Here is a 27,501-nt window from a genome sequence, read left to right on the forward strand (position 1 = left end):
TTGATAATGTTAAATGCTTATGTTTTTTTATTAGAATAAATCTACTTCATTATCAAATTGCAGAACTATGTCATACTTGATTCTCCTATTATATCCTATGTAATCCATTATCTACCAATTGATTACATATTCCGTAGGAGCTCCATCAAAGGATAAAGTGGCAGTAGACTTTAATAATTACAAATAATTTGGGCTAAAGCATTAGTGGCTCATGATACCACCTATGTATCAATATTCTTATTAATGTTACTAAAACATGCCTTAGCCCTTTTCCTTGTTCGTTCAATCTTTCGTACGTTGTAATCTAGCAGTGTGGAGTGTAATGCTTTCAGAAGCACATGTGCAGTGGAGCTGGTGAGAGCTGTACGATGACAGGGCTAAAGAGGATGTTGAAGGGTTAGACAACATGAATGTTTTGCAGGCAGTCGCTATTACCCAAATGTACCTTTCACCCTTGCCTACTCATACAATTTCGTCACAGGAAAAAGGTAATAATGACTTCATTCCTCTTGTTTGCCCTTCTCTCTCCATCCTCTTTTCTGGATTGTCTTCGTAAACCCTTTGTACACCTTCAGTGGGAGTTTCCCATCCTGACCAGGCAGCATTGCTGCCTACCACTGACTTGCCTCTTCTGCCTATCATCAGACAACTCTCGTTGGCTCAACTTTAGGAATGATCCGTGATAAAATTACGTACATTATATGGCTAATTAATTACATTATTTGGAATGCATAAAATTTTCATTGTTTTCAAACAATAGAAGTGGGGAAATCTCAGTTGAACAATTTGTGGGAGACTTTTTTTTTCAGAGATTCACTTATTCCTTGCTGTTCCTTATGGTTGATTAACCATTTTATTTTGCAATATTTTCAGCTTTTCTGAAAGGCATCACATGTAACTAAAACTTTATTGCTTCTCATAGTAGAAGGTTAATCTATTTTTTATGTAATAAGTTTCAGGGTGTAGTACTCCCTCATGACTATCTCATGTGTAGGATTTGCTCTTAAATCACTATGGGATGTAGACTGTTTAGATGCAGCAGCAATTAAGTTGGTAATTAATTAATCTTTGGTCATTATAAGGATGTTGGATCAGAAGCAGGATCATGGTTATTTCCTTCTGATAATCAGTACCATCGATGCTTTATTCTGTCGAATGCTTATCATTTATAAATTTTAAATTAACATTGGCGATTTCAAATCCTTGACCAAATTTAGTTGTATTAATGATTAAACATTTTCAATTTAAAGTGCTAATCTGATAACTTGAGTGAATGCAATGTGTAGGTCTGACATCATGCCCTAAGTCCACAGTGAAAGGCAGGAGCGGTAAAAAGGAGAGAATTTGTGCATCTATAGGTATTGCAAGGTTGTAAGGGAATACTTTTCATAAGGGGGATAAATGGATGCAACCTCACCCTAGTGAAAATCTCCATAGGATTTCTTTGTCCTTTAGTAATTTGACAATGGGAAATGATTGTTCCTATAGGAAAATTTTAGGTTCCTATGGGAAAATAAAATTTTCCTGTAGGAACATAAAAATTTCCTATAGAAACAAATGTTTCCCATTGTCAAATTACTATTGGAAAAAAAATCCTGTAGATATTTTCACTAGGGTATGCTGAGCATATTTTGGGAGAATGATGGGCATATGTTCAAAACATATGTTGGGCATAATTGGATACCATGCTGAGCATATGTTAAAAACATATGTTGGGCATAAGTGGGTAATATGCTGAGCATATGTTAAAAACATATGTTGAGCATATGTGGAAAATATGCTGAGCATATGTTGAAAACTTGTGTTGAACATATGTTGAGCATATGCCTTGCCGGACATTTACATATGCTCAGCATGTGCTCAAATTATGTTGAACACATCTTACATATGTGTTGAAAATGCCCTGAGCATACTCTGAACACAAATTGTGCTACTAGGGTAGGTAACTACAGTAAATGTATCAACCTATTAAAAATATGAAAGTCCTGCCAAATCACCAGCATAAACACTTGTAAAATAAAACATGTTATCTCTTAGATCACACCTCCGATTTTATACTTACTTTGCATGAAGTCACCACCGCAAGAAATTTTAAAGAGGCAGGAAAGAAAAAACCCACAGAAATACAATACATATATTATGTATTTTCTATTGTCAACCACAATAATATTTCCAATTTTCTCTTCTATCCCACATCTAATTTAGCGAAACAATTACTCTTATTCTCTTTCGAATAGAAAATTATTTAAAAGAGGACTGGTCGATACATACAAACTATCGTCAATACTTTCTCCGATGAACGTCCACTATCACTGCACCAACTTGCACAAATCAAATCCACATCCACAAATATGTCACTTCTGCCACAATGTCTGTCTTCTTGGCGACAGGTAACAGTGAAGCAATGGTACCTTCCTCCAATCTGGGCACCTTCCATTCAGCAAGAATTTTCTCCTCGTCTTCTCGTCCAAGGCCACAGATTACTTTCTGAAATCACAATGGTGCAATGTGAAGCTCACACACCTAAAATTAATAAATAATAAAATACCATGTAACTTATTAGGTCAAATCATTTCCAATTTTTGGTATTTCTGCATGAGAAATCAAATTACTAGGCTCGTAAATATAGTAAATATTTGTATGCCTGATATTTTTATTGTTTTAAACTATAGCATAAGATAATTTGAAATGATGAAAGCCGACGTGTAATACACCATAGGGCAAGCTAAGAAGCAATATTCGATCCTATAAACTTGGCAGCTTATTCCTAGTTTCTCCTTTAACCACACGTTTACCGAATGAATTAATACAAAAAAGACAACTAAAATGCAAGAATTTTCAAAAGAATTGCTGCTACAATATTTTGAATCACCATTTTTAGTACTGAATAGCCACTTCTGACTTAAAATTACATCCAAATAATTACAGCGAGAAAGAGTACATACCTCACAGTTTTTCGTAGGGGTGAAATGTTTTCTTCTTATCGCCCAAATGCACTTCTTCTTCAACTCAGGATCTTTTGGAGAGCTAAAAACTTGAACCATATGTCCCGGAGTTTCCATTACATCCCGACAATACACACACGAAAGGCATTTCTAACAAAAATATCTCACAAACACGTTTCTGAAGCCCAGTGAATGAAATTAAAGAATAAGGGAAACTTCCACATTACCAGACACTCTATTCTTCACTAACTTAACCACAAAAATCCCTGAAATGTAGTGAGACGTGACGTAAACGACGCGATCTCCAACGGCTTGTGAAGGCATGTGATCTTTCTAGGAGGATAGGGCACGATGGCACCAGATGGCACCACCCGCGAAAGAAAATAGTCCCAGACCGAATACAGTTTTATCGATGAGATACAATTTTATCGATGCATATGAATTTGCCAGTCCTCTTGCATCTTTTTTCGTCATTAAAGGAAATAAAGAAACAAAACCTTCTAAGTAACTTCCTAAGCGCGATTTTTGTATCTTGATTGTCCACCCTCGTATTTAGGTACGAAAACTTCCTGTGCCGTCTGGGTCTTTTATTTGTTTTAGGAATATCCTCATAACTTAGGCAGATTTAAGCAAACATTCACAGATCAACAAATAGAAGAGCTTAGACGATATATAATTGATTTGGACGAAAGAGCTTTTGGGATAACGAAAAACCAGTTTGGGAAATTGTGTTTTTCGTATGCAGAAAATTTAGGATTGAGCCATCGGTTCAATACAGAAAAGAAAGCCGCTGGAAAAGAATTCATTGCGAATTATCTAAAAATTTGCAAGCTATCGCTGCGAAAGCCAGAGGCAACATCGGTAGCTCGACTCATGGCTTTCAATCGAGTAAATGTAGGAAAGTTTTTTGAAACACTTAAAGAACTCAGATTGAACTATCTGTTCAAAGCCCAGAATATCTACAACATCGATGAGACGGGATTTTCCACAGTGCCAACGAAAACTCCTAAAGTGATCTCACCCATTGGATCCCCCCGTGTGATTAAAGTTTCCTCTGCTGAAAGAGGAGTAACAGTCACGGCCTTATGCGGTATGAGTGCCACTGGTACTTACGTTCCACCTTTTCTAGTCTTTCCCAGGGTAAGGATGAATTCTGATTTTTTAAATGGAACACCCCCAGGTACCAAAGGAGTGGCTCATGAATCAGGATGGATGACTGCTCAAAACTTTCTAGAGTTCTTAGAACACTTTACTAGTCATGCTCACCCAAGTAAACAAAATCCAGTCCTAATTATCATGGACAATCACGCCTCACATGTCACCCTGGAATCCATTAACTTTTGTAGGAATAATGGAATATGCCTTCTCGGATTTCCAGCTCATACAAGTCACAGGTTGCAGCCGCTTGATGTGGCTTTCTATGGCCCGCTGAAGACTGCCTATAGTCAAGGCTGCGAAGATTATTTGGTTTCTAACCCAGGAGCCGTCATAACAATACGAGAGGTAGGCAGAATATTCGGTAAAGCTTACCTTAGAGTGAGTACTATCCAGACTGCTGTGAATGGGTTCAGAGCTACTGGCATTGAGCCCCTAGACAGCAACATTTTTACTGATGAAGATTTTCAAGCTTCACACACCACTGATATCGTTGAAAATAACCAAAAAGATGCTCCTACCATAGGTATCCAGCCCATTTCTTCAGCCCGTACTACAGACCCCGCCATGTCGGCAACCCTACCTCCACAGCATCCTAATTCCTCAACTGTTCCTCAACAGCCATCTACCTCTTCGACATTGCCTCCACAGCTCCCCACTTGCTCAGCCCTACCTCCACTTCCAATGGCCATCAAGAAAACAATCAGGCGACCCAGGAATAAACTGCCTTCTTACCACATTTCTGGAAGTCCTGTGAAACAAGCTCTTGAAGAAAAGCAGAAAGAAAAAGAATTGCTGGAAATAAAAAGGCAGGAAAGATTGAAAAGAAAAGCTGAAGCATTGGCGTCAAAGAAAGCCAAGGGTTCTAAATCTGAGGAAGTAAAGAAAAATAAAACCGTAAAGAGGACAAAAAAAGTAAAGAAAATTAAAAAGCATCAACTGGATGACGAGTCATCAGACGAGTCACCGGAAGAGGTTCCTTACATGGAGGACGACATAGAGAACGAATCAATATTTGATGAAAAGTGCATTATTTGTAGAGAGTATGGAAAGGAAGAATTGTGGTACCAGTGCTTCAGGTGCAAATCTTGGGCACATGCTGCATGTTCTGGCTGGAGTAATAGCGAAGCGAAAGACACGCCCTGGAAATGTGATTTTTGTGTTTAAATTGTATTTCCTGGTTACTATGTTCTTCTAAATTTTTGTATTGCCAAATTTTCAATGTTTTGTTTCATTAGAATCGACCGGTTCTTGATTTTTTTGTGCTTAAACTTTGACTTTTTAAAATTCATATTAAGGGTTAGCAAGCTAAATGTTTTTCTGAATCCTTAAAATAAAACTTTTCCATCTTAGCGTACTACTTTTATCTGTTCGTCATCTTACCCACCCCCATTCGTCATCTTACCCCACGCGTGGGGTAAGATGACGAAAATTACACTTTTACTTTGGTGAAATATTTTTCATAATTCAAGAGAGGAATACGTGGTACCAAATTTTTTTATTAAACATAAAGGTTGAAAGAATTGTCCTTTCGAATTTTAGGATTTTAAACCTCTTAATAAATTAAGGGAAAAAATCTGAAGCTTAAGTTCGTCATCTTACCCTACCTTCCCCTAATTCGTTGAGCAGAAGATCTAAAACACTTAATTCAACCACGAATAATATACCCATATTAAGAGTAAATTAGAAATCCGCAGGAAATAATGATTAAAAATGAGAAAATAAAATTTATTTTTTTAAATAAATTACCATACTCTAAATCCAACAGCTAATTATGTGGTAAATATTTCCTTCGCTCCCAAGTAGTAGCAGCCTTTACAATTTTAATCACATCCACGAGAACGTGACCTTAATCATAATTTGCCGCTAGATAGTGTTCTCAAATCACAGGGGAAATTATTTTGTGAGGGCTTCACTTGGATTCAGTATGCAAGACAGTGATATACCCAACATTTCGGATGTGTAAACCCCTAGCCTCCCCACCCCCCTCTTCGCTTTTTTGCCGATGCGTCTATGCGAAATAGATTCTCAGCAGGATCTTCATCGGAAAGTAAAAATACAGAGACAAAACATTCGCGAAACACGAAAGCATTATATTTTGAGTTTTTATAGTAGAGTATTTCATCGGAGAACCGTGTGTATGATTGACAAAATTTAATTTTCTTATAAATTTGGTCATGACCTGAATAATTTTTTATTTTTTTCCCGGCGAACAATGGCAGTAAAGTTTTCTCGGGTTTCACACCGGGTCAGGTCCTCTATATATCCTTCCAACTGTGGCAACAGCTTAAGCCATATATGGGATCAGTGGAGTAACTATGGGGGGGATAAGGGGATAGATCCAAACACCCAAAGCCTAAGAGAAATGAAAAAAAAAATATTTTTAGCTATTGACTAGTTTTGACACATAATAACTGCATCTGCTTAAAGTTACATTTTAAGTAGATTTTTTTGTATTTTACAATTTTATCGAAATATCCTGTTGCTTATTTTTTTCTAAAGGTAATTCCGTCACAAATGGAATTGCCCATATACCCCGGCATGGGCGCAGCTAGGAATTAAGGTTGGGGGGGTTTAGGTGCAACTAAATACCGGGGTGTGTGAGGGTATGGAATTCCCACCAGGATAAGCGGTAGGTGCGAGATTAATAAATTGCGAAATTTTAAGATGAATGGATCAACATAGTGAGTATTACGGCTTTCTGAGGGATATTTTATTAATCCTTACACTATTTCATAGCTAATATCAATCCAATTAACTAAAAGGGATTAAACTTAAAAAGTTCTCTGAGCTCTGGGGGAGGGGTTATCCCCTAAAACCCCCCCTCGCAGCGCCACTGTACCCCGCGGCTTGGAGGAAATGGCATTTGATTCCTGATTCCTGAATCCTTTATGGAAGGAAATATGGAGGACCCGACCCGGTGTGAAACCCGAGAAAACTTAACTGCAATCGGTCATGACCTGTGTTCGGGAATATGGAATCACTCCGAGAGAGGGGGGCGTTTTTACAGTAGGGAGTGCTATGCCCTAAGATGAATACAACTCAATGTACCTTTTTCACGTACAGAGTTTTTAAATAAAGGGTTAAACTCAGGGTGTGTGGACCCACTTGGCTGGCTTTGCGGTGCGGGCCCTGCTTGGAGGTTTTCAGGCCATGAAAATACCACCACTGAAATATTTGGGGCCCCAACGCCATTTTATTTTCAAAATTAAGCATCAGAAATAATTAATTTTAGGTCAGTGTATTAAATTAACATCAGAAAAAAGGAATGAAAATTGTTGAATGTCTATCTATTAAAACTGAAAAAGTTTATTGAATACCTATCAATCGGGTCTATTACATTCAAAACCATGCAGAAGGTGCGGGGCCGCTATTTTGGATGTTTATTTTTTTAATATATGAAGGGGTGAGAAGCCAAGGGGTACAAGTGATTTTTTTCTCAACAGAGTAAGGTAAAATTAATTGTTGGAAAAAATACACAAAAACTTGGTTGCCAAGGCATACGAGTGAGTTTCTGTTCTGTGAAGACATCGAGTGGAAGTTCAAATGCACCACTAAATGTTTAATTGATCTCGTTTGTTTTCTATACCTAATTTTTGCACCTAACTCTGTATAAAAGAAAGAAATCCCTTGTACCCCATGGCTTCTCACCCACTCATATGTCTTCAAGGCCGTAGCCAGAAAAATTTTCGGGGGAGTTTATGGAATAGTAGACAAACATAAAATTATTTTTATAAGATAAATAAAATAGCGTTTAAGGTTAAGTATACATATTTATTATAAACCCTTAAAGGAAAATATAAAAATATTACTATAAAATTGAATTTAGCCTTCTAGCTTTTTTCGCAGCGACCAAATGAATTAACTCCTCGGTGTCGATGTCAATTCTGCTGTCCCTCAGGAGGCTCTTAAGTCACTCACCTCTCTACTAGTTCACAGCACTATTACTACACACACTGCACCTACAAATTTGCTTGGATAATTATTGACTTAAGTCGCATTGGAGTGATTGACTACTAGACTGTCCCTGCGCCGCTATATAATATCGTCGTGTGAGCACCAAGCGAGCATAAAGTATCTATTTAATTTTTTTCATTTCGGGGGCTACGGCCTTGTATGGCTTAGACCAAGGTGATTTAAAAAAAACACCAAAAATGGACATCTGAAGATTTTGGGGGAAAAAGTCAATTTTCAAGTTCTATAATTCGACAATAATAAGATTAGAATGTTGAAAATTTCTTAATTTTTCTGTAAGTATATACTTTAACTTCAGAGCTTACAATTAGTAAATGCGATTAAGGCCGCGACCAGAAAACTTTTTTTGGGGGTGGGAGTTACTGGGGAGTGGGAGAATGAAGGTCGGAGGTTATTGTGAAGGGGGTGAAACCGGTATGTTATCTCCCAAGCATTTCGGGGGGGGGGGGCATTCAACCCTCTAGTTTCTCCCACCCCGCGCTCCCAACGGCCTTGAATGCGGTCATACTGTTGCTGCGTTGACTTCTGGAGATAGAAATTAAGATGGAGACTTCAACGATACGGTGATTAAGTGAAAGACCTATAATAGTTTTGAAAAGTCAAATAGTCCTCGTGGAGGGTAGAAAGGTAGCCGCGAATCCCTTCCCCTCCCAAATACGGATTTTGTTTATGATTTTAAGTGTAAATCTGTTGAGCGGGCCAGACAATTCGTCCTGACCCAAGGGCGGATCGAATGCTTTCCGGCACTGCTAAATTTGCCATGACGTCACTGGCGTGGTGGTCAAACCTTTACGTGTTTGAAAACGAGAAGAGCCTATTGGAAGTGGAATATCCGTATATATCGAATACTTGTAGTCAAAAACGTTGTCAAAGGCGTGGTCATATATAAACTCTTTGGGCATGGCATTAATGTGCTCTCCTGGGCGGCCATACCCATCAGAAAGTACCAAAGTACCATACTGCAGTGCAGTGGGGGATGGCCTTAGGTGGCAACCCCCCCCCAGGCAAAGGGGGGCCGGGAAAATTTGTGAAAAATGCCATGCCTGGAATTACATTTTACATCATTTTGGCACTAAAAATTTAATTTTAAGCAGATGCAATTATTTTATGTCAAAACTAGATAATAGTTTTAAATATTTTTTTTTAATTTCTCTGAGGCTTTAGGGGGGATCTGTCCCCTCATCGCCCCCATCAGTGGTGCCGACTCCATGGGGCCTGATGGGGTCCGAGCCCCCTCAAAAATTCGTAATGGGAGTGAGGAAAAAATGTGTCAGGCTTGTCGATTTTCCGCAAAGTGTACAGTTATCGAGAGTCAAGTTTTCAGGGTTCTAATTTTGATCATATGACTCCTCTAAATTGCTTTTAAAAAAACTTTAAAACTCACTATTAATAAAATTTCCCGGGACAACACCCTCGCTATGGGCCCCCCAATATTTTTTATAACTCGGCACCCCTGCCCAGTTGCGCAGCGGGGGGTGGGGGGGGGGGTTTGGAGGATAAAACTCCCCCCTCCAGAGCTCAGAGAAATTTTTAAGTTTAATCCATTTCACTTAATTGGATTGATATTACTAATAGAATAGTGTAAAGATTAATAAATTATCCCTCAGAAAGCCGTAAAAACTCACCATTTTCAACCATTTCTCTTAAAATTCCGCAATTTATTATTATCGCACCAACCCCTTATCCTGGTGGGTATTCCATACCACCACACACCCCGGTATTAGTTGCACCTAAACCGCCCCCCCCAGCCTTAATTTATAGCTGCGCCCCTGACCCCATTGTTACGCCACTGCTACAGTGAAAACGCGGTCGGGGCGAAGCACGCCTTTCGTATCCAGAGCGGCCACAATCGAAATTAAAGTTTAGTTTTAGTTTAGGCTATGGCTAACCTTGTGGCCACTAATAAATTATAATAAAAAATTTGTGATTATATTCCATTAATCATAGATAATTTAAACTCACTTGCCAGTGGTGTAGCCAGGAATTTCGTTCGGGGGGGGGAGGGGTCTAAAACCAAGGGGAAATTTTTTTGGAAAACAGGGTACTAAGTAGAGAGTTTGAAACTAATTTTAGCACTTTTCATTATTGAAAAAACTTTATCTGTCGAAGAAACATTTTGTAAATTCATGTTTTCTCAATATTTTTTTCTTTAATGAAGGAAAATAATTCTGTTTGCATATTTCGGGGGGGGGGGGGGGAGTGGTCCGAACCCTGACCTGACCCTCCCGCTGGCTACGCCACTGTCACTCGCGACAGCAGGGGCGGATTGAGGTCGATATATTTTTGGGATGGCGGTTAACTGCTTTCCGCGGCGCCATGGTGGTGTGTGTAAAGTGTCTCTCATCAATAATGTGACTGCTGATGGACAAGTGCATAGGGGGAGTTCAGACTTTTATGTTGGTGGAGTTTCCAGCAATCCTGCCGGGAGTTTAAGGGCCATGGATTACCCCCTGCCGTGATACCGGGAAGCCCCTGGGGACAGGTGCTCCCCGGAATTGAGTCTAGAGAGGGTTTTTAGGCGCAGCTAATACTGAAGGGCTGGGGGATGTGGAATACCCGCCAGGATAAGAGGGAGGTGCGTGGGCCCTCCAGAAATTTTTTAAGATAAATGGTTAAAATGGTGAGTTTTACGGCTGTGTGAATAGTTCGATGTTTTTTTGTGAGTCATCAATCCCCCTAATATCAATTACAAAATTTTTCGTATTAAAATATTTTTATGAAAAAAATGCTCTAAGCCCTGGGGGGGGGGGGGGTTTATTCCCCCAACCTCTCGTCCCCCTCGCTGCGCCACTGCCCGGGGCCCTCCCTTGGAAAATTATTTTAAATTAGCCACTGAAAATAGCATTTTAAGCAGTGGCGGATATATATGGGGGACGCCCCCATCCCCATATTGTAGAACAACAGTTGTAACTCTTTTATATCATAAGATGGCATTATCTTGTACACGTGTACAATCAGTTTAAATATAACTTTCTTTAACTTTGCATGTTACTTGATTACTTTTTATTACGATAAAAGTAAAGGTAGCTCAAGATATCTTCTGGGCCCTCCCCCTTGTGTTTTCCCATATCCGTCACTAATTTTAAATACAATGGAAGGCTAAAATTTTGCAGATTTTGTTTTTATTGCACTTGAATGTGCAGGTTTATCCTTTTTTTCGGACGAATTACCATTTCACCAGGCTTCCCCTGACCCCCCCCCCCAAATAATTTCGTCCATGGAATAGTGGCTATTTCACTTTTTCTAATTAACTTTAAAAATAGTCTGTTGAGCTGGTGAAACGAAAAATTACGCTGAAGAGGCACGTTAATGACTAGGTACCATATAGAACCTCATGATAACCCTTATAGGGTTTTTGGGGACCATCGTCCACCGTGACCTAACTAGGAATATGCTTTGGGAGGGGATGGGGTGGTCAGTCAGTCCGGGATGATTTTTGAAAAAAAATGAATGGAATTACATTTTGCATCATTCTGGCACTTGAAATTTGGGTTTCCTTGAAATGTTAGGCTAAAATTTATTATTCGTCAAAACTAGACAATGGTTAGAATAATTTTTAAAAATTTCTTTGAGGCTTTAAGGATGGGATCAATCCCCTCATCCCCCACCGTAGTTACGCCACTGATCCTCCCTATTTTTCCGGAGGGACGAGGGAAGACCCCCGCCATTGCAGTGTCCGTCATTTCATCGAGAACAGAAGGAAAGAGTATGAAAGGGCCATTAAAGGATGTGAAATTTGTGTAAAAGAAAGAAACATGCGCGTTCAGCTATTTTCTGACGAGGATTAAATGCGTAGACAACGGAGCAAAGAAATAATGCAATATGAAGTTTTTGTTATTTTTACTATTGAACTGAATCAGAATCGGCAATAGTAGAAATTTGGTAAATAGGAAGTGAAAGTTCCGCTTTGAATGAATGATGAATTGGTCCTGGATGGATGCATCGATTGTGACCCAGGTTGGAGAAGCGATTCAAAATACGAGAAAAATCATATCGTATCATTTTAGGCAATAATTGCTAGAATAGGAAGCGAAAACAATTTTCTCATGTATTTAATTCGAAAGTAGTTAATCAAGAATATAAAATTCACAATGCGATACTGAGAAGCTGGTTTTTTATGAATCACTCTGTAGTAGTGCAGAGAAAAAGGAACAGATTACTTCATAAAAATCTAGTTACCTAGAAAACATTTAATAATATCTATTAAGACTGTCTATATATATATATTATATCTGTTAATGCATGTCTTCTAAAAACTAATGTTGAAATACGTATACGAATTAAGTCTTATCATGGAAGAAGGAGGAGTCTTCGATGGGCTTACGTCCTTACTAAAATAATTTTCACGTTTAAAAATAATAAAATGCTATTGCTATATTTTTCAACTTTTTAACTACATTTTCATCAGACATGCAAGTCTTCTTCGTTGAGATGCGACCATGATGATGATGCGACCCTCTAGCCCTAGTTCCTTCAGCAAAGACTTTAGTGGCCCTCTACAGCCAAGACGTAGGTAGCGCCTCTAGCGACGTATCGCAGTAGCTTATCGATGAGCTGATTCGGACAGTGCCGTAGTCACGCCCCTCAGTTATCATTAATCCATGTTGCTGTTTCCTAAAGAGGTTTGCCCACGATGACGATTGCGTACACGTCGGGTTCATCATGATGTAAATATGAATTAAACGCAATCATTTCATACATTACTGTTGTAATTTTACCGTAGTTTATGTTGATGAAGTGGCAGTATTTTTTACACATTCCACATTTAAAGTGTTTTGTAGCAGCTAAGTTATGTCAATGAGGTGCAATATTTTTTAACGCGATAATGTATCTTGTCACTGTCGGGATATGTGTGATAGTTACTCGTCATAAAAATTAAAATACGTCTCTAGATTGTGCCCGTAAGTATCAGATTGTATTTTTGGAATGGAATTTACCCCTAAACCCCTTTAGCGAATGTACTATGGCTTAGAATATTCTATATCCATCCACTACTGCTTGGACTTTTGTTTTGACGAAAATGTTGCGTGTATAATAAATTGTTTTCTTTATAACTGACCTCATTGTCTTACTCTCTATAGTTAGGTATGTTTGCAAATTTGAAAAACAAGATAAGGGAGGAGACGGGTAGCGATATAGCGAAACTGGCACCCATCATTAACAGTCCCCCTAGTCAGCAGAATAGAGGCCTTGTGGGAGGTTCCAACAGGCCTTCAAACCATGGCTCAACTTCAAGTCTCTCCAGTTTTGCAGAAGCAGACGGAATGAAAGAAGACACTCAAAGTGATGGGAAGGTAACAATATTCTCTCATTAGAACCTAGGTATTCGTACCTTTGGTTTTAGCTTAGGTCCTTCAGTCAAGTGGTGACATTATGATGTATCTATAATCCACATTTATCTCAATCAGTTTTATGCTCACATAATTGACCTGGATTTCAGGGCAGCTTTAGCAGCGGCCGCGGTGGCGTCGTTGGACGTGGTGACAAGAGGGTTGAGGAGGAATGGGCTCGTATTTTGGAGAGAAGGGATGCAGAATGGAGGAGAAAACTGGAGGAGCAAGAAGCAGAAAGTGCCGCAAAACTGGAAGAGAACGAGGCGGATTGGAGACGGGCGCTGGAATTACTCACGTCGGAGAAAGCTGTGCTGGAGGAAGAGAAAAGAGATGTGGTACGCCAAAAGTTAGCACTTGAAGAAGCTCTGAAAGACGCTCGTGGTAAGTTTATATCATTCATGATGAAGTTTTGCCTTTATGATGTTAAAATCCTATTCTTCATTTGTGATTTTGGTCTCTTATCTGATATCCATCTTCAACGTAAGGATTTGGGATTAATCATTTTTATAAAGTAGGATAGTGGCAAATGAGGACCATGGTAGTTCAGCATTCCCCTAAGGCCCTCATGTTATTCTAGATTTAATTGCTTTGGAAAAATTATCTGTCTTAACTTTGGAAGTAAATTTTACTTGGACATTTACTTAATGTATATGAAGCACTATTCACTGATTTTTAGCATATAAGTACTGTCCGGTTCATTTATGGAAGTAATTATTTAATGAATTCCTTTTACCCTTAACACCTCTAACCTCCATTATGGATGTCTCTTACCCCTCACCTACATTCCTGCTAGCCTCTATTTAAAAAGTTGTACAACTATCTCTTACTAAATGTCACACGATTTCAATTTTTCTTATCTTTAGTTATTGGGTTGATCCCACTTCATCAAAAATTATTCAAATGAATATATATTTATTTTTTGTATGTGATTGAGAGTGTTCTGTGTTTATGATTTGCTAACGTATATGGTACTGGGGAAATCTTCGGTAAGGTAAGGCGGTACGGTAAGAGGGTCTAGTCCAGTGGCCGGGGTAAGGGATGGACGTTGAGTTGGGTCCCAAATCTGAGGGACAAAATTGTTACTGTCGGGATTACCGGGGTAACTCCACCCCAAAAAAGAGCTCCGAACAGAGAGGTTTAAAATATTCTCATTCTACTGGTAGCACGGAAAACTTATTATTATTTCAAATTATAGGCACCGGCAGGAAAGGGTTAAATATCTTGACAACATCAAATGAGAAGATTTAATTCCACTCCTATCTACTCCTTGGAGGTGTCATCGGGCTCCTATTGTGGTGGCGTCTTCATCCTTTTTCCTTCCTTGTCTTCCCCCTTCTGTCGTGGAGAAATAAAATGCGAAAGCTTAAAACCCAGCCTGGGGGTGTAACCCTGCAAGTCCACCCTGGAGTCTTGATCCACTTGTCTTTTGAATTCCAGCTTGTAGTGGTGACACCACTACTCATCTCCCGTGATAATGCTATTCAGAAAATTGTAACCTTCAGCTTCATATTGGTCCAGCAGGTCCCAGCGAATTTCCCTTTGATGAGTTTTTTGTTCTGTTAGCATTTGTGGGTCCCATCTCGTACGGACTTTGCATTAATCAAGATGTCCTAACATTGTTTCCTAGGCATTGCAGCTTACATTCAGATTGGCACACAATTCTCTGGTCGTTCTCCATCAATCAGCATGAATGAATTGATCAAGACGTTCTTCATTTCAAGGGATAGCAACTGTGCAGGATTGACCAGGCCACAGGATGTCATGCACCATCTTGAAAATGGCACCCCTATTGCCTCTCATTGCTCATGTCTATTGTATCATCTCCGTATCCTTCAGCAAGCATCAATGGATTGCAATCGGTGCAATTTCTTCAGCAGTGTGAATTCAATCACACATCACTCTTTTATGCGGCCGGTCATTTCATACTTCAATTTGAAACTCTGTTGTTGGTGTTTCGTCAAGGAACCATTACAGCATGGTAGTCTGCGCAATGGTTCAGAAAGCCATAGTTTCGTAGTGCGGTTCCCGGTCCAAGAGAATTTTTTCCCAGGGCAGTTAATGTCGGGGGGCAGGGGGGCGGGGAATCACTGAATTCAACTAAAGAAATTTATTTTTCATGTATTGATAGCACCAGTCCTGTATAAGCAGTGTATGATGGTAGCCCTAAAGTGGCTTTACAAGGGGTACCTATATATTCCACCATTCATCCAGGGTTTTATGTTTTAATGTAATTAAGCATGAGTGGAATAGAGTTATATTATTATTATTTCACTGCCGTTCATGTGGCATAGTTGAACTATGCCTCATAGGATTTGAAAATTTTTATCTAACGCTTTTAATTATTTTTCTTAGAGTACAAGAAGAAGTCACTACAGTACCAGGAGGATATGGACCAATTGGAAGGATTGAAGACTCAAGAGTTATCAAAAATCAAACATTTGGTAAGAAAAGTATTCTTACATATTCCCTTAGGTTTTACATATACATAAAAGGTTTTTTTTCTTACATTTTTAAGAACACCAAGCATGTTTTTTTGTAATCAACATGTTACAGAAAATGGATTGAGTTCACTGTATAAGTGCACTCATAAGCTGAGGTCAGGAAAGAGAAGGATGTTTGTGATGCAATATGTCTAGCTGTTAGAAACATTTATCTTGACTTGGACGTGAACTTGTATCTCAAAATTTGGTGGGGAGCACATTTAGCTGCGTGAATAACCTGTGTGAACAAGTAAATTTCTGCATAGTCATGCACACCAGTGCAATATTATTAAAATCAAAGGAAGTATTTTGTTGTGGTAGCATCTTTTGAATTGACTTGTATTCAAACGCAGATATCCAAATTCCTAGTCAGTTATCCTACCAGTTATACCACCTAACTATCATCCTGCAGAGTTGATTTCCAAGAAATAGGAAGGTCTGGGATTTAATACTGTTCAAGTCAAGATTATATGTTCACAGCTCCATGTTTGTATCTTGTTCATTACAAGTTCACTAATCCTTTCGTTGTCAAGTGGTGAAGCTGAAAGAATTCTTATTGAGTATTCCTGCTTACTGGCCCTTTGAAAGTACTTAATTTATATGCTGGATGAGGGTAATCATTAATAAATAACAATGTCATAATAATTATATTCTTTAATTACTGATACAGATGAAATAAATGTGAAAATTACAAATTATTAAGGTACGATTTTAATAGTGGAATCATAGGAAGTATGTACTACGATAGCCCTAAGCAGTGGGCTGCAGACAATCTCAATGGTAAAAATTTTCCTAATTTCAGGGGGGCTGTGTCCCTTACCCCACTCTTATGTAGCCCCTGCTTCCAAAATCACTTCAGTGCAATGCAAACAATGTGGATTAATGTAATTTTTATGGGAACATAAAATAGATTATAAAGTATAAAATGCAATGCATAACAAATTTTAATTTTAAATCTGTTAGGAAATACCCAGTATCTTAGAACACCCTTGAACTTTTCCACTGGCGCGGACAAACTTAATATGCTTGAGTCACTGTTACTGAGGGTATAAATGAAGGAGAGTGCCAGCAAATGCCTCTGTGAGTCACCTGTTGTAAACTGAAGAATGAGTAAACACTGATGAACTAATGATAGCTGAAGTGGGGATTGAGATTATCTCATATCCCCGAGGCAAACAGTCTCCTCTGGACTAATTACCATGCCACTCCACGTGACGTCATTGGGACCTAGATGCTATATGAGTAGTCAGGAGTTTTATATCGTCTGAGATTACCAATGTATGCATGTGGTGCAGAGGTCAGGGAAACATCTCTTAATATTATTACATGAAATGCCTATTAAAATTGCCTATGGTCAGAAAGTTTCTTTCGTTTGATAGGGTATTAAAAATCATTATTTAAGCCAAGCTTTACATACCTGCTAGCAGCCTGCATGCCAATATAGTATGCCAATCTTCGAAAACCAAGGATTTCAACATTGTACGTACATTCGGGTGTTAAATGGCCTTGTGTATTCTTACAGAGTACTTTAACTGTCTATAGCATGAGTTTTCAAAGCTCGAAGTATTGTAGCTAATTTATTTTTAGATCGGCAAGACAAAACGACACCAGTGGCATACAAAGTACTCCGTGCAACTTGTGCTTTGTAACTCGTGCTTTGCTTTTCTTTAATGCCCTCGTGTATTCTTACAATGTCATTTTGACTGTATATAGCGTGGGTTTTTAAAGCACAAAGTATTGTAGCAATTTTTTTTATCAGCAAGAGGAACCCGACACCTGTGGCGTACAAATTACGCCGTGTACCACCTGTACCATCTGTGTACCTTTACATCTGTATCATGTATAAATGTACAAGCTTGAACTAATTTCTACACATAAGGATAAATTTTAACAAAAATTGAGTGCTATCATATAAATGTATATATTGTGGACAAAGTACGCCACGTGCCCTGTTGTGTATAAATATCAGGCTCAAGGGTTAATGAAGTTTTGTAAATTGCGTGCCATTATTCAGTAACAGACGTCACAATTGTTACTACTGGTACCAAACTCTCTTCCCTGTATTGTATTCATATGTTTTGTACATTTCTTCAAGATAACAAGTACGAAGAAACTATTTTATGATACACCTTCTTCTTCATTTTAAACCCAATTACGACGTTTCCTTAACATACTTATAAACTATTAGTGTGAAAGTGCAAAATTTTTGCACACGTAACCTATTAGCCATGGTTTTACCCAGCGAGGGGCAGGAGGGGGCAGTTGCCCCTCCCTAAAAGCAAAAATTGCATGTTTTTAAGGAAAATAATATATTTTTCAAGCAAATAATTAAAAAAAACTAGTATTCAAAGAGCTGTTACAGTTTCCTTAAAATGTTGATTTCATTCACCTTTTCCATGCTTAAATCTTACCTACAACTTGAGAAACCATGGCTTGCCCCCCCCCCCCCCCCTCCTAGTTTTGATCGTGGGTGTGCCCTTGCTATTAGCATTATAATTTTCACCATGGTTTCATTACAGAGTAACATTATCAAGGTATCACCTGATCGGTGTCAATAAATTACTATGTGGAAATAGCAAAGTTTTTGATCCTTCGTGCGATTATGGATTTCTACCGAGTTACGCCTGCTACGATTAGATAATCATTATAATTTTATTTCCGGTAGTGTTAAAGAAAATGCTCTTTACTGTTTGCAGCTTCTGGTGAAGGAACAGGAGTTGGAGGAGACTAGTCGACAGCTTAAGGAGAGCGAGTCTAAGGCTGAGGTGTTGAGAAGTGAGCTACGAAGTCATGCTGAGCAGCTGAATGACCTTCAGGTGAGTTTTGTTTGCTGATGGAAACTTCCGAAAAAACTCTAAATAAGTTGTTGTCTTTAACTTCAAGAAAGTCATCATTACTTTGCTGAATCATAAGATGGGATAATATTAATGTTCTGATGTAGGTTTCAACAGGAATAGAGAAGAAGATTTTTTCAAAATTCATTGTTTTCATCACATCTTTTCATTTTTTCTGGACGATATGCAGGTGGGAATTGTCCCTATGAAATCGCCAACTCAGTGGGAATCCCAAAAATTTGAAACATCTTTGTACTTTTAATTTTATTTAATTAAGTCTTAACTTCGTAATTTTTCCTTGCCAGTTAATATGTTGAAAAATTGTTGCTATCAGTTATGGACTTCTATTCAAGAATTGTTAACAACATGTATGGACCTTTGGATATAAGTTGCTGACTCTGCTGAAATTTAAACTATCTGTGTAAACTAAATTTGTTGTTGAAATCTGCCCGGCTGTGAAAATCAGGAGTATTACAAAGTCAAATTATTCAATCATGATATTATTGAAAATCATGTAGTGTAATTAGAGAGTTAAAATTAATTAAAATCAATATTAAAATTATCAGTGTAATTTTGAGGTAGTGAAGGCTTTGATCCATGACCAGATGTTGTGGACGAGTGTTTATAAATGATATTTTGAAATAAATTAAAGTAATTGTATATTCTTTACTAATGAGTACCTACCCTTTAGGAAGTACGCACTTTGCATTCAGGATATACTTTTTCAAGGTTTGAAATTTCTCAAATTTCAATAGTTTTTTATTTATTTATTTATTTTAAGTTTTACCACTAACCCAAGGAAAAACATTTCAAAAAACTTAGTACAAAAACACTTTACAAAAGATGTACCAAAAAATATAAAAATAAGTTATAAACACACTCTTATGTTAAACTATTATTTAATAATCTTCGAAGAAAATATTAAATAAAATTCAGTCATATTTGTATAGTTGAGTCATCCATCATCATTAGTTGTGGTTGATAATGATGAATGACTTGGTCTTAGTGATTTAAGCAGTAATGAAGCCTCCGATTGAGGGGGAAGCTGTAATAGAAGTCACCAACATTCTTGAATGATTTAGTGGACAATTTTGTAAAGATATTTTTTCACAGTCATGCAAAGGTTGATGGTTTAAGGGGTATAAGGAGTTTTCTGATTGGCCATAAACGCTTCTGCAAAGATTTTAATATGCTTATTATTGGATCTTGATGCAGGAATTGCTTCAATACTAATGTGCATTACTATTTGCATATGTAAGAGTGATGGCTGTTTGTACAAATAGCTTGTCTATTATTATTAGTCTGTAGAGTAGGATATTATTGAATTCATATACATCATGGATTTTGGGGGGCGATTTGCAAATAGGAACATAATCTCACTGACACACGTCTTTGAGTTTTCCTCTGAGTAGTGTATTTTAATTCAATGCTTTGTTATACCTACTGTAAGTCTTTTTCGGGATTTGCCTGGGATATTTAAAGAAATATAAATATTTGAGTGTTTTTCCATATTCATCAGAAAACTTAAAAAAGAGTGTCAGTGTTATTAGTAAAAGTGGAAAGTCTTCAAGCTAAGGAGGCATAGTCCTACTTTGTACTTATGAGTTCAATTCTCCGCTTTAACTAAAAGCTCCCAAGTGGACCTGTAACATGCGTCAAAAGATGCATGCATTTTACTGAGCTTCTTAGAGTGCATGGCTGGCTTTTTGATACATTAGTTTATACAGCCCTTTGCACAGAGGATATTTTTCCTGAGGTATTTTAGTGGTAATTAATGATGGATTATCCAGGGATAGGCGTACATAAATTCAATGTTATTAGTTATGTGGTAAGTAGTGTAACCTATTTTTGCATGCTCTCCCATGACTACTTAGTCAAGTATTGAACTTCTTTGAGTGAAACCTGTCATTTGTAAGTTACTACAGTAGACTCTCGTTAATACAAACAACGTTGTTACGAAGTTCTCGTTATTACGAAGCAAATCGTTGGTCCCGTCGAAAAGGCCTATCCAAGCTATAGTAAAAGAAACGTTATAACGAAATTTTCGTTTTTACGAAATTACGAACCCAACTCCCGGTCCCGGCGGTTACAATATGAACTTTATTACGAAGTTCCACGCACAAGTCACGGCATTTAGGTGGATATTCACCACACTTAAGTTTTAATAATCGCGCCACGTTTAAGTTCTTCTCGTGTACTGTGCCAGAGAGCGTCAATTATGGTTCTTTATTCAGTTTATACGCTACATTATATAACAAGCTTCATTCCTGTGAAGTCATAGTGACCCACTCATAACCGTTAGTAAATTGGTTGTACAGTCAATCCTCTTCCTATGCACATTCAATTTACGAATTTTCAGAGATACGATCATTCAAAATTTTCAAATTTCGAATTTAGCCGATACTACGTGGTGTGGCGCTGGGAAACTCTCACTGTGATCACAATCTGAATAAGGTATCATTTAAGGTGAATTTAGGAACTGTTCAGCGTTTCGCCCGTTCTTCGTCATCGTGGGGAGCTATTTTTTCGGCTCCGAATGCATCGCAGACCCCGCTAGATCAGTTCGCCACAATCGTGAGTTAGCGCATACGTGTAATGCAGTGTTGTATTCCGCAGGATAACAGTACTCATCGATAACTTGCGTACAATCCGGCTGGCGAGGGTTGTCTGATTACGGCACAATAAGAGGGGCGGATAATCCTGCGCCAGCACGGTTTAAAGCCAATCGCTGTCCCCCAAGCGCACCTCACACCCTCGCCTAGTCATACAACGTTGTCAAATGCATAAACGAGCACCGAAATAAGCCTGATCTACCAAAATAAGCCCATTCTTCGAATCACAAGAACAAGTGATTATTCCTCTAGGTACTTCACGCTCGTTTTTCTTCACGGAACAATTTGTAAGCGTTTCCCTTTCTTACCTGGCAGCCTTGCTCCCTACCCAGACCTAGACCATTTTGTCTGTTATTGGACAAATCTCGGTGGCCGGACGGTAATTTTACCAACCTAGGAACAAGGTCTTGGGACGCATCTAGTATGAATATCGGAGTTCATGTATTCGGGAAGATATCAACCCTCGATTGCGTCATGGCGTAGTCTTCTGTTGAAAAACTGAAACGAATTTTCCTGTTAGTATATATTCCCGCGTAATTTAATCGCGTTTATAATACACTATTTTTTTCGACGATTCCTATAAGAAACGTTCTTACGAACTTCGTTATTACGAACCTCCGGTTTTTCGGTCCCGTGAACTTCGTAATAACGAGAGTCTACTGTAGTCATGTGCCTACATTTTATATAATATTTCAGTTTTCTGCTGTTGTCGGTGGACATTTAAGGAATTTGTAGAATTATTTTCTTTGCATTTTTCAGAACATAGCTTGAAGGGTCTTGTTTATTTCTGCAGTGCCTTCCTTGTTGTTTCTTTGATGGTGTTAGCAATTGAAATAGAAAAAATGAAGTTTCATGGCACTTTGGAAAGGATTGTTGCTGCCATGCGTTTCCTCACAAATTGAAAATGACACGCTCGAACTTGTGTTTTTTTGTTGCTGGTTGTTTGATGTGATCACAGTGGAAATTTTTACACATGCACTGATGCACTTGGAGGTTGTCGTATGTTGCCTGATTGTCAAGTTTACATGTTTTCACATGCAAATCGATCCACTTGGCTCTTGTCATTTGTTCGCAGTTTTTGAATGTCTCAACGAAGATTTGTCTTGCTTGGTTCCATTTCATTGGTCTGGCATTTCCTCTAATGAAGCCGTTTTGTGAAAAAAGTTACATGTGGTCTCAGAAAAACTCCATGAGATACTTCAGCAAGTCTGTACTCTCTCGTCTTCTAAAACTCATAATCATTATTTTCATATTGGCTTAGCTATAGTGCTCTCCCATGAGAAAATGTTCTCGGTTTCCACTGGTTTCAACTGAAATCCATTCTGTAACTGTACAATTTCCCCCATTAATGGTGCAATGTATCAGTTATTGGTCATGTGTCAAAGCAACTTTTAAATGTTTCAGAAATTGATACTCTTCACCAGTTTCTTATCAGCTAATTCATCAGTTATTGATTTTTTTTAATTTATGAGTTACTAGTGAAGGACTGACCTGTGACTGATAGATTTCATCTGTTACTGGTAAGAATTGACCAGTTGCTGATTGTTATCAACAGGAACTGGGGGAACTGGTCCAATGTCTTGCCAATACCTGTCCTTAAATGATCACGAACGTTGTGAAAGTGGCTCTTTGATGACAAATGATATTGGTTCTCTGTTTTGCACTGAATTGGGTCTTGCACAGTCCAGCTTGCATCACGTTTTTTTAAGATCTCACTTTGTCATGCTTGTCGGGTCGAAGCGTTTCCTACCTGCAAGTGAGGATACAGGAATCACGTGTTTGTTTTTGTGAGGCTATATGAGTTGGTCGGCAGCAGTCAGGGCTTCATGTTCCCGAGTTCCTGTTGGATCTAACGTCAACATTGCTGCCTTCTCAGGAGTTGTCCCTCGATTGAAGGGGCACATCGTGTCTGCACATTTTTGTGGCTGTGCTAAATTTCTCTCTGTTGCAAAGGTATGTGTGCATGAGTTTTTTTTTTTTTTGGCCTCTTATTAACTAGTAGTGTTTTCTGTACCTCCTGTTTTCCTTGCGTGTGCATGCCCCTTCAGTAGTGGTACCTGATTTTGTTTTGCGTGCGGTTTTCAGCTTTCAACCCTTTTTTGTGAAATTCCATGTGGGTTTTTTTTTAGTAGTTTAGATCTCTTCTCTCTCTGTGGCCTCATCAAATCCCCTCTTTTCTGTCTGTACAACAAAGCTATTTTTAGAAATTTCCGCTGGGAAGGTGTGGCTGAAGTTATGTTTCAGCTTTTAGTATTGCACACATGGCTTTATATGACCTATTGAAGCGATGACTTTAAGTTGCTGTTGCTCTTTAAGCTTTATTATGTTTACTTGTGAAAAGTATTCTTATATGTAACATGATTCCAAAAGCATGGCACCATTCCTTGTTGCCCTCAGTGCAGATATTGAAAAAAATCGGTATTGATTCATCACACTCTTGGAAAACTAAGTGCGCTGGTAGGTACAAAGGAAGTGTACCAGAAACTGTATATCTTCCAGAAATATCATAGTCTGGAAAGGGAAAGCAAATTAATTTGGGCATAACTAATTCAATTCTTCAATTATCCTCACTGTCTTACTATCCATGTTGACATCATCTTGATTCGAGTAAGTGGTTAAGGAATAAATATTATTGTTTTAACCAGAATTACCTTATTTTAGTGTCAAAAGTTTGGAAAATGTTATGCGAGTGAGTCATGATAACAGGATTAGTTGATCATGGCAGATGATATGCGCTCTGTGGAATTTTTTCTGGCAGCTGTAATTGGTGGTGGAGACTCATAAAAATTGGATGAATGTAAAAGATGAATTTCAAGCTTAAATTATTGTCAGAGATTTAGGGTTCATATGAGTATGAATGGTTAGGGCATCTTAGAGAATGTGATTGCAACCAAATTTTACTGTCTTTCAACATTAACATTCTTTGAAGTTAACTTACGCAAGAATAGCTGTGTATTCATGTGTATGTTAATTTTCTATCCATTCTCTATTTCACTGCTATGAGTTGTTAGCATTAGATTCTTACATGTTGTCTATGTTAATGTTGGTGCTTAGTTGTGTAACTGAAGTTTTAGTAGTTTTCTCCGTGATGTAATTTTGTGTTAGTGGGAAAGTCAGTAGAGCATGCCTTAACTTTTAAGCCCAGAGGTACATTTTTTGTTAGTATGTACTTTTGAAGAATTTGTGTGAAGTAATTACATAGTAATTTGTGTTTAAATCAAAACATATTTAGTACATATTATCATCCTTGCATGCATTTTCCATGGTTTGAAACTGTGTAACTTAGCCATATTACTCTCCCAACATTTCCTTCTTTCCTTCAGTATATACTTGTTGAAATTTGTATGCAGTGGCATGGTATATAAACTAGGCTAACCTATGTAAAAGTGATTTAATTGGGAGCCATCAAGTTTTTTTTTGAGCAATGCAGTTGCTGCTATTGTTATTCATGAGTGACTACTTGTTGTGTATTACCATTCGCGATGCCTTTCAGTCATAAGGTTGTTTCAGGATTTGCCTTTAAGTGTAAAATTAAGTGTATAGTGTTACATATGTATTAATGGTTGCCCTAGTGTACTAATGAGGAGCCTCTGTGGCTTGTGGCTTCGGGTGGGTATATATGAGTGTGTATGTGAATTATTTGGGATGCGTGGCTGCAGGATGAACTGGAGGCTCTGCGCCACTCGAATGAGCAGAAGATGGGAGAGCTCACGAGCAACCTTCAACGCAGTGAGGAGGAGGTGCGACACTTGCGTGCGAGACTCTTGTTGCTCAAGGAGAGGATTCGGGAGGAGGAGAGGAACCTGCTGCTTCAGACAGAGAATGGGGCAGGTGAGTTAATTTGGGGAGTTCCCTTGCTACTCCTTTGATGCAATTATTATTAAAGTAGGAAAGCCAAAGGTTAATGGTGGGTCATTCCATGTCAGCTCATCCAGGCATGACACCCACCGACTCGGATTTTGATGAAACTTGGCAATTTTCATCCTTCCATGTAGGAATGAAATGGTGTGAAGTATTTATTGGCTACCTCTAATAGTTTTTTTTTTCACGACCATTTGAAGTTTGGGTGAAACTGCAGTTTTCAATGAATGCGGTCTCCAGAGGCACTTGTACCTCCAGGGGGAAATAATTAGTCTCAGTCATAGTTTTCATCCGATTCTTATGAAAATTTGCGGGTTTACTATAGAAGTCATGAGGATTCCAAAAACTAATTGAAAAATATCCTAAGGGATATTGGAAATTCTCTAAACTCATATGTTTCATAAGATTTTAGAAAATTTTGCGTCAAAAACATGGTTCTATAAAACATCAAATTTTGACCTGAGGCAATATCTGAATCAAGCTAAATTATTTTTTCTAATATTCCTTAAGGTATGACCCACCACCTGTAAAAATAAAATTCATGGCTTTTTGCTTGCTTTGTTGTTTTAAAAAAAATTATGTAAAAAAAATCACTTTTCACGACTCTGGTAGTCAGTGTTGGGTCCTCCTTCAAGTGTGATGAAATGCTTGTGTTCAATGTTTTCTATATCTAAGCAAATATTTACAACATGAATCTAGTGCATAATAAGTTCGAAAATTAAAACATTTTTATGTGCAGGTTGTTTTTCTCCCGATAAGAAAAATATATTTTTGAAATAGAATATTTTAAGGAATTCATACCATGGTTAAATAAAAAAAAACACAGTACTATTCCACAACCTTATATTTTTGTAGTCTGGGAGAGAAGATTTATGGTATGCTCATCTTTATTTAACCATGATTATTTTTTTTACTAGTTTCACCGTTACAACGTCATTATCAAGACTGAGAGAAGCATACAACATCCAGCCTTATTTATCCAACAATAGTGTGAGCGCGAGACTACAAAAATATAAGGTTGTGGAATAGTACTGTGTTTTTTATTTAACCATGAATATCTCATCGTTCCACCAAGTAACGCCTAAATCTGTTGATTGAATTCATACCACTTACCCATCATTGCTGTTTGATTCCCAGGGTAGGGGAATTTTTTTTCTCGTGGCAATTTATGTTCACACACCAGGTTTGAAATAAACCACACTAAACATGTGACTCTGTGGAAAAATTGAGGTTTTAATTAAAATGCACATATGTACGTCCACAACAATATGTACCATATTTGTCTGAATATAGTCCCCCCTGTTTTTCCAAAAATGCCCATGGTAAAAGTAAAGGGGGACTATATTCAAACCCATTTTTTAAATTTTTTCGTGCAACTCAAGCCTAAAAATTAGGGGGGACTATATTCGGAGAAATACGGTATAATCAAGGCCTTTATAGCAATATTTCATCCAAGCATTACACTAGATGATCTAGATGATTTAATCAAGCTCTAAAAGATTGAAGGAAATGCAAATCATGTTTTCAATCAAAAGAAGTTTTCCTCTATAGATAAATCTTATTCTTTGAGGTTAAAAGCAAAGTTAGAGAACTCAGAAATAGGACTACCTATTCAAATTATGGTGAGTGAGGAGAGGGAGCTTTTAGATGAGATACGGAGGAGACAGAAGATATGGATGGAGGGAGTACTTAGCAGGGAGGGGATATTGAAAACAGTGTTAGAGGGTAGAATGTTAGGTAAACGAGGGAGAGGAAGGAAGAGAATAGGATTTTTTGGTACAATGAAAGGGAGTAGGCCTTACTGTGCATTGAAGACTAGGGAAGTGCTTGAAGGAAGGGAAGGCTGCCCGAACGCTTCCTAACTACTTCATGGAAACCTGCCTTGATTGGTAGAATACTTCGATAATATACGTATAATGGGGGAAATGAGCTCTACGGCCTCTTTAGATAGGTGATTTAAAAGGGGTTCTCAAATGGCCGTAAAATTTGACACCTCTCATCAGAGGACCCCTTGAGTATCCACGCAGCATCATATAATAAGTTTCATTGCTGTGGAATCATGGTGATCCATTCATTACCGCTTGTAAATTGGACTTACAGTTAGTCCTCTTGCTATGCACATTCAATTTACTTACTTTCAGAGATATGAACATTCAAAAAATTCAACCGTGCCCGAAAGTTCAAATTTGGCACTTTTCGAGTTGGCCGATGTGACGCTGTGTGGCGTTGAGGGACTTGCCCTTTGGGCATAATCTGAACAAAGTATCATTGAATACGATGTGAAGTAAGGAACTGTTTAGCGTTTC

At 38.1% G+C, this 27,501-nt stretch overlaps 1 protein-coding gene across 1 annotated transcript in view; it reads left to right on the plus strand.

The window, feature by feature from the left end:
- The first annotated feature begins 12,669 nt into the window (after positions 1–12,669).
- LOC124169175 (golgin subfamily A member 1) overlaps positions 12,670–27,501 on the plus strand; it is a 38,330-nt gene continuing 23,498 nt past the window's right edge. The window contains exons 1-6 of the mRNA XM_046547687.1: positions 12,670–12,976; positions 13,157–13,369; positions 13,516–13,789; positions 15,761–15,849; positions 18,585–18,704; positions 24,994–25,165. Of these exons, the coding sequence (XP_046403643.1) occupies positions 13,163–13,369; positions 13,516–13,789; positions 15,761–15,849; positions 18,585–18,704; positions 24,994–25,165 (862 nt within the window). The 5' untranslated portion in view covers positions 12,670–12,976; positions 13,157–13,162. The remainder of the gene's footprint in view (positions 12,977–13,156; positions 13,370–13,515; positions 13,790–15,760; positions 15,850–18,584; positions 18,705–24,993; positions 25,166–27,501) is intronic.

This window comes from Ischnura elegans, chromosome 12 (assembly GCF_921293095.1).
Source record: "Ischnura elegans chromosome 12, ioIscEleg1.1, whole genome shotgun sequence".
In the NCBI taxonomy this organism is placed as follows: Eukaryota; Metazoa; Arthropoda; class Insecta; order Odonata; family Coenagrionidae; genus Ischnura; species Ischnura elegans.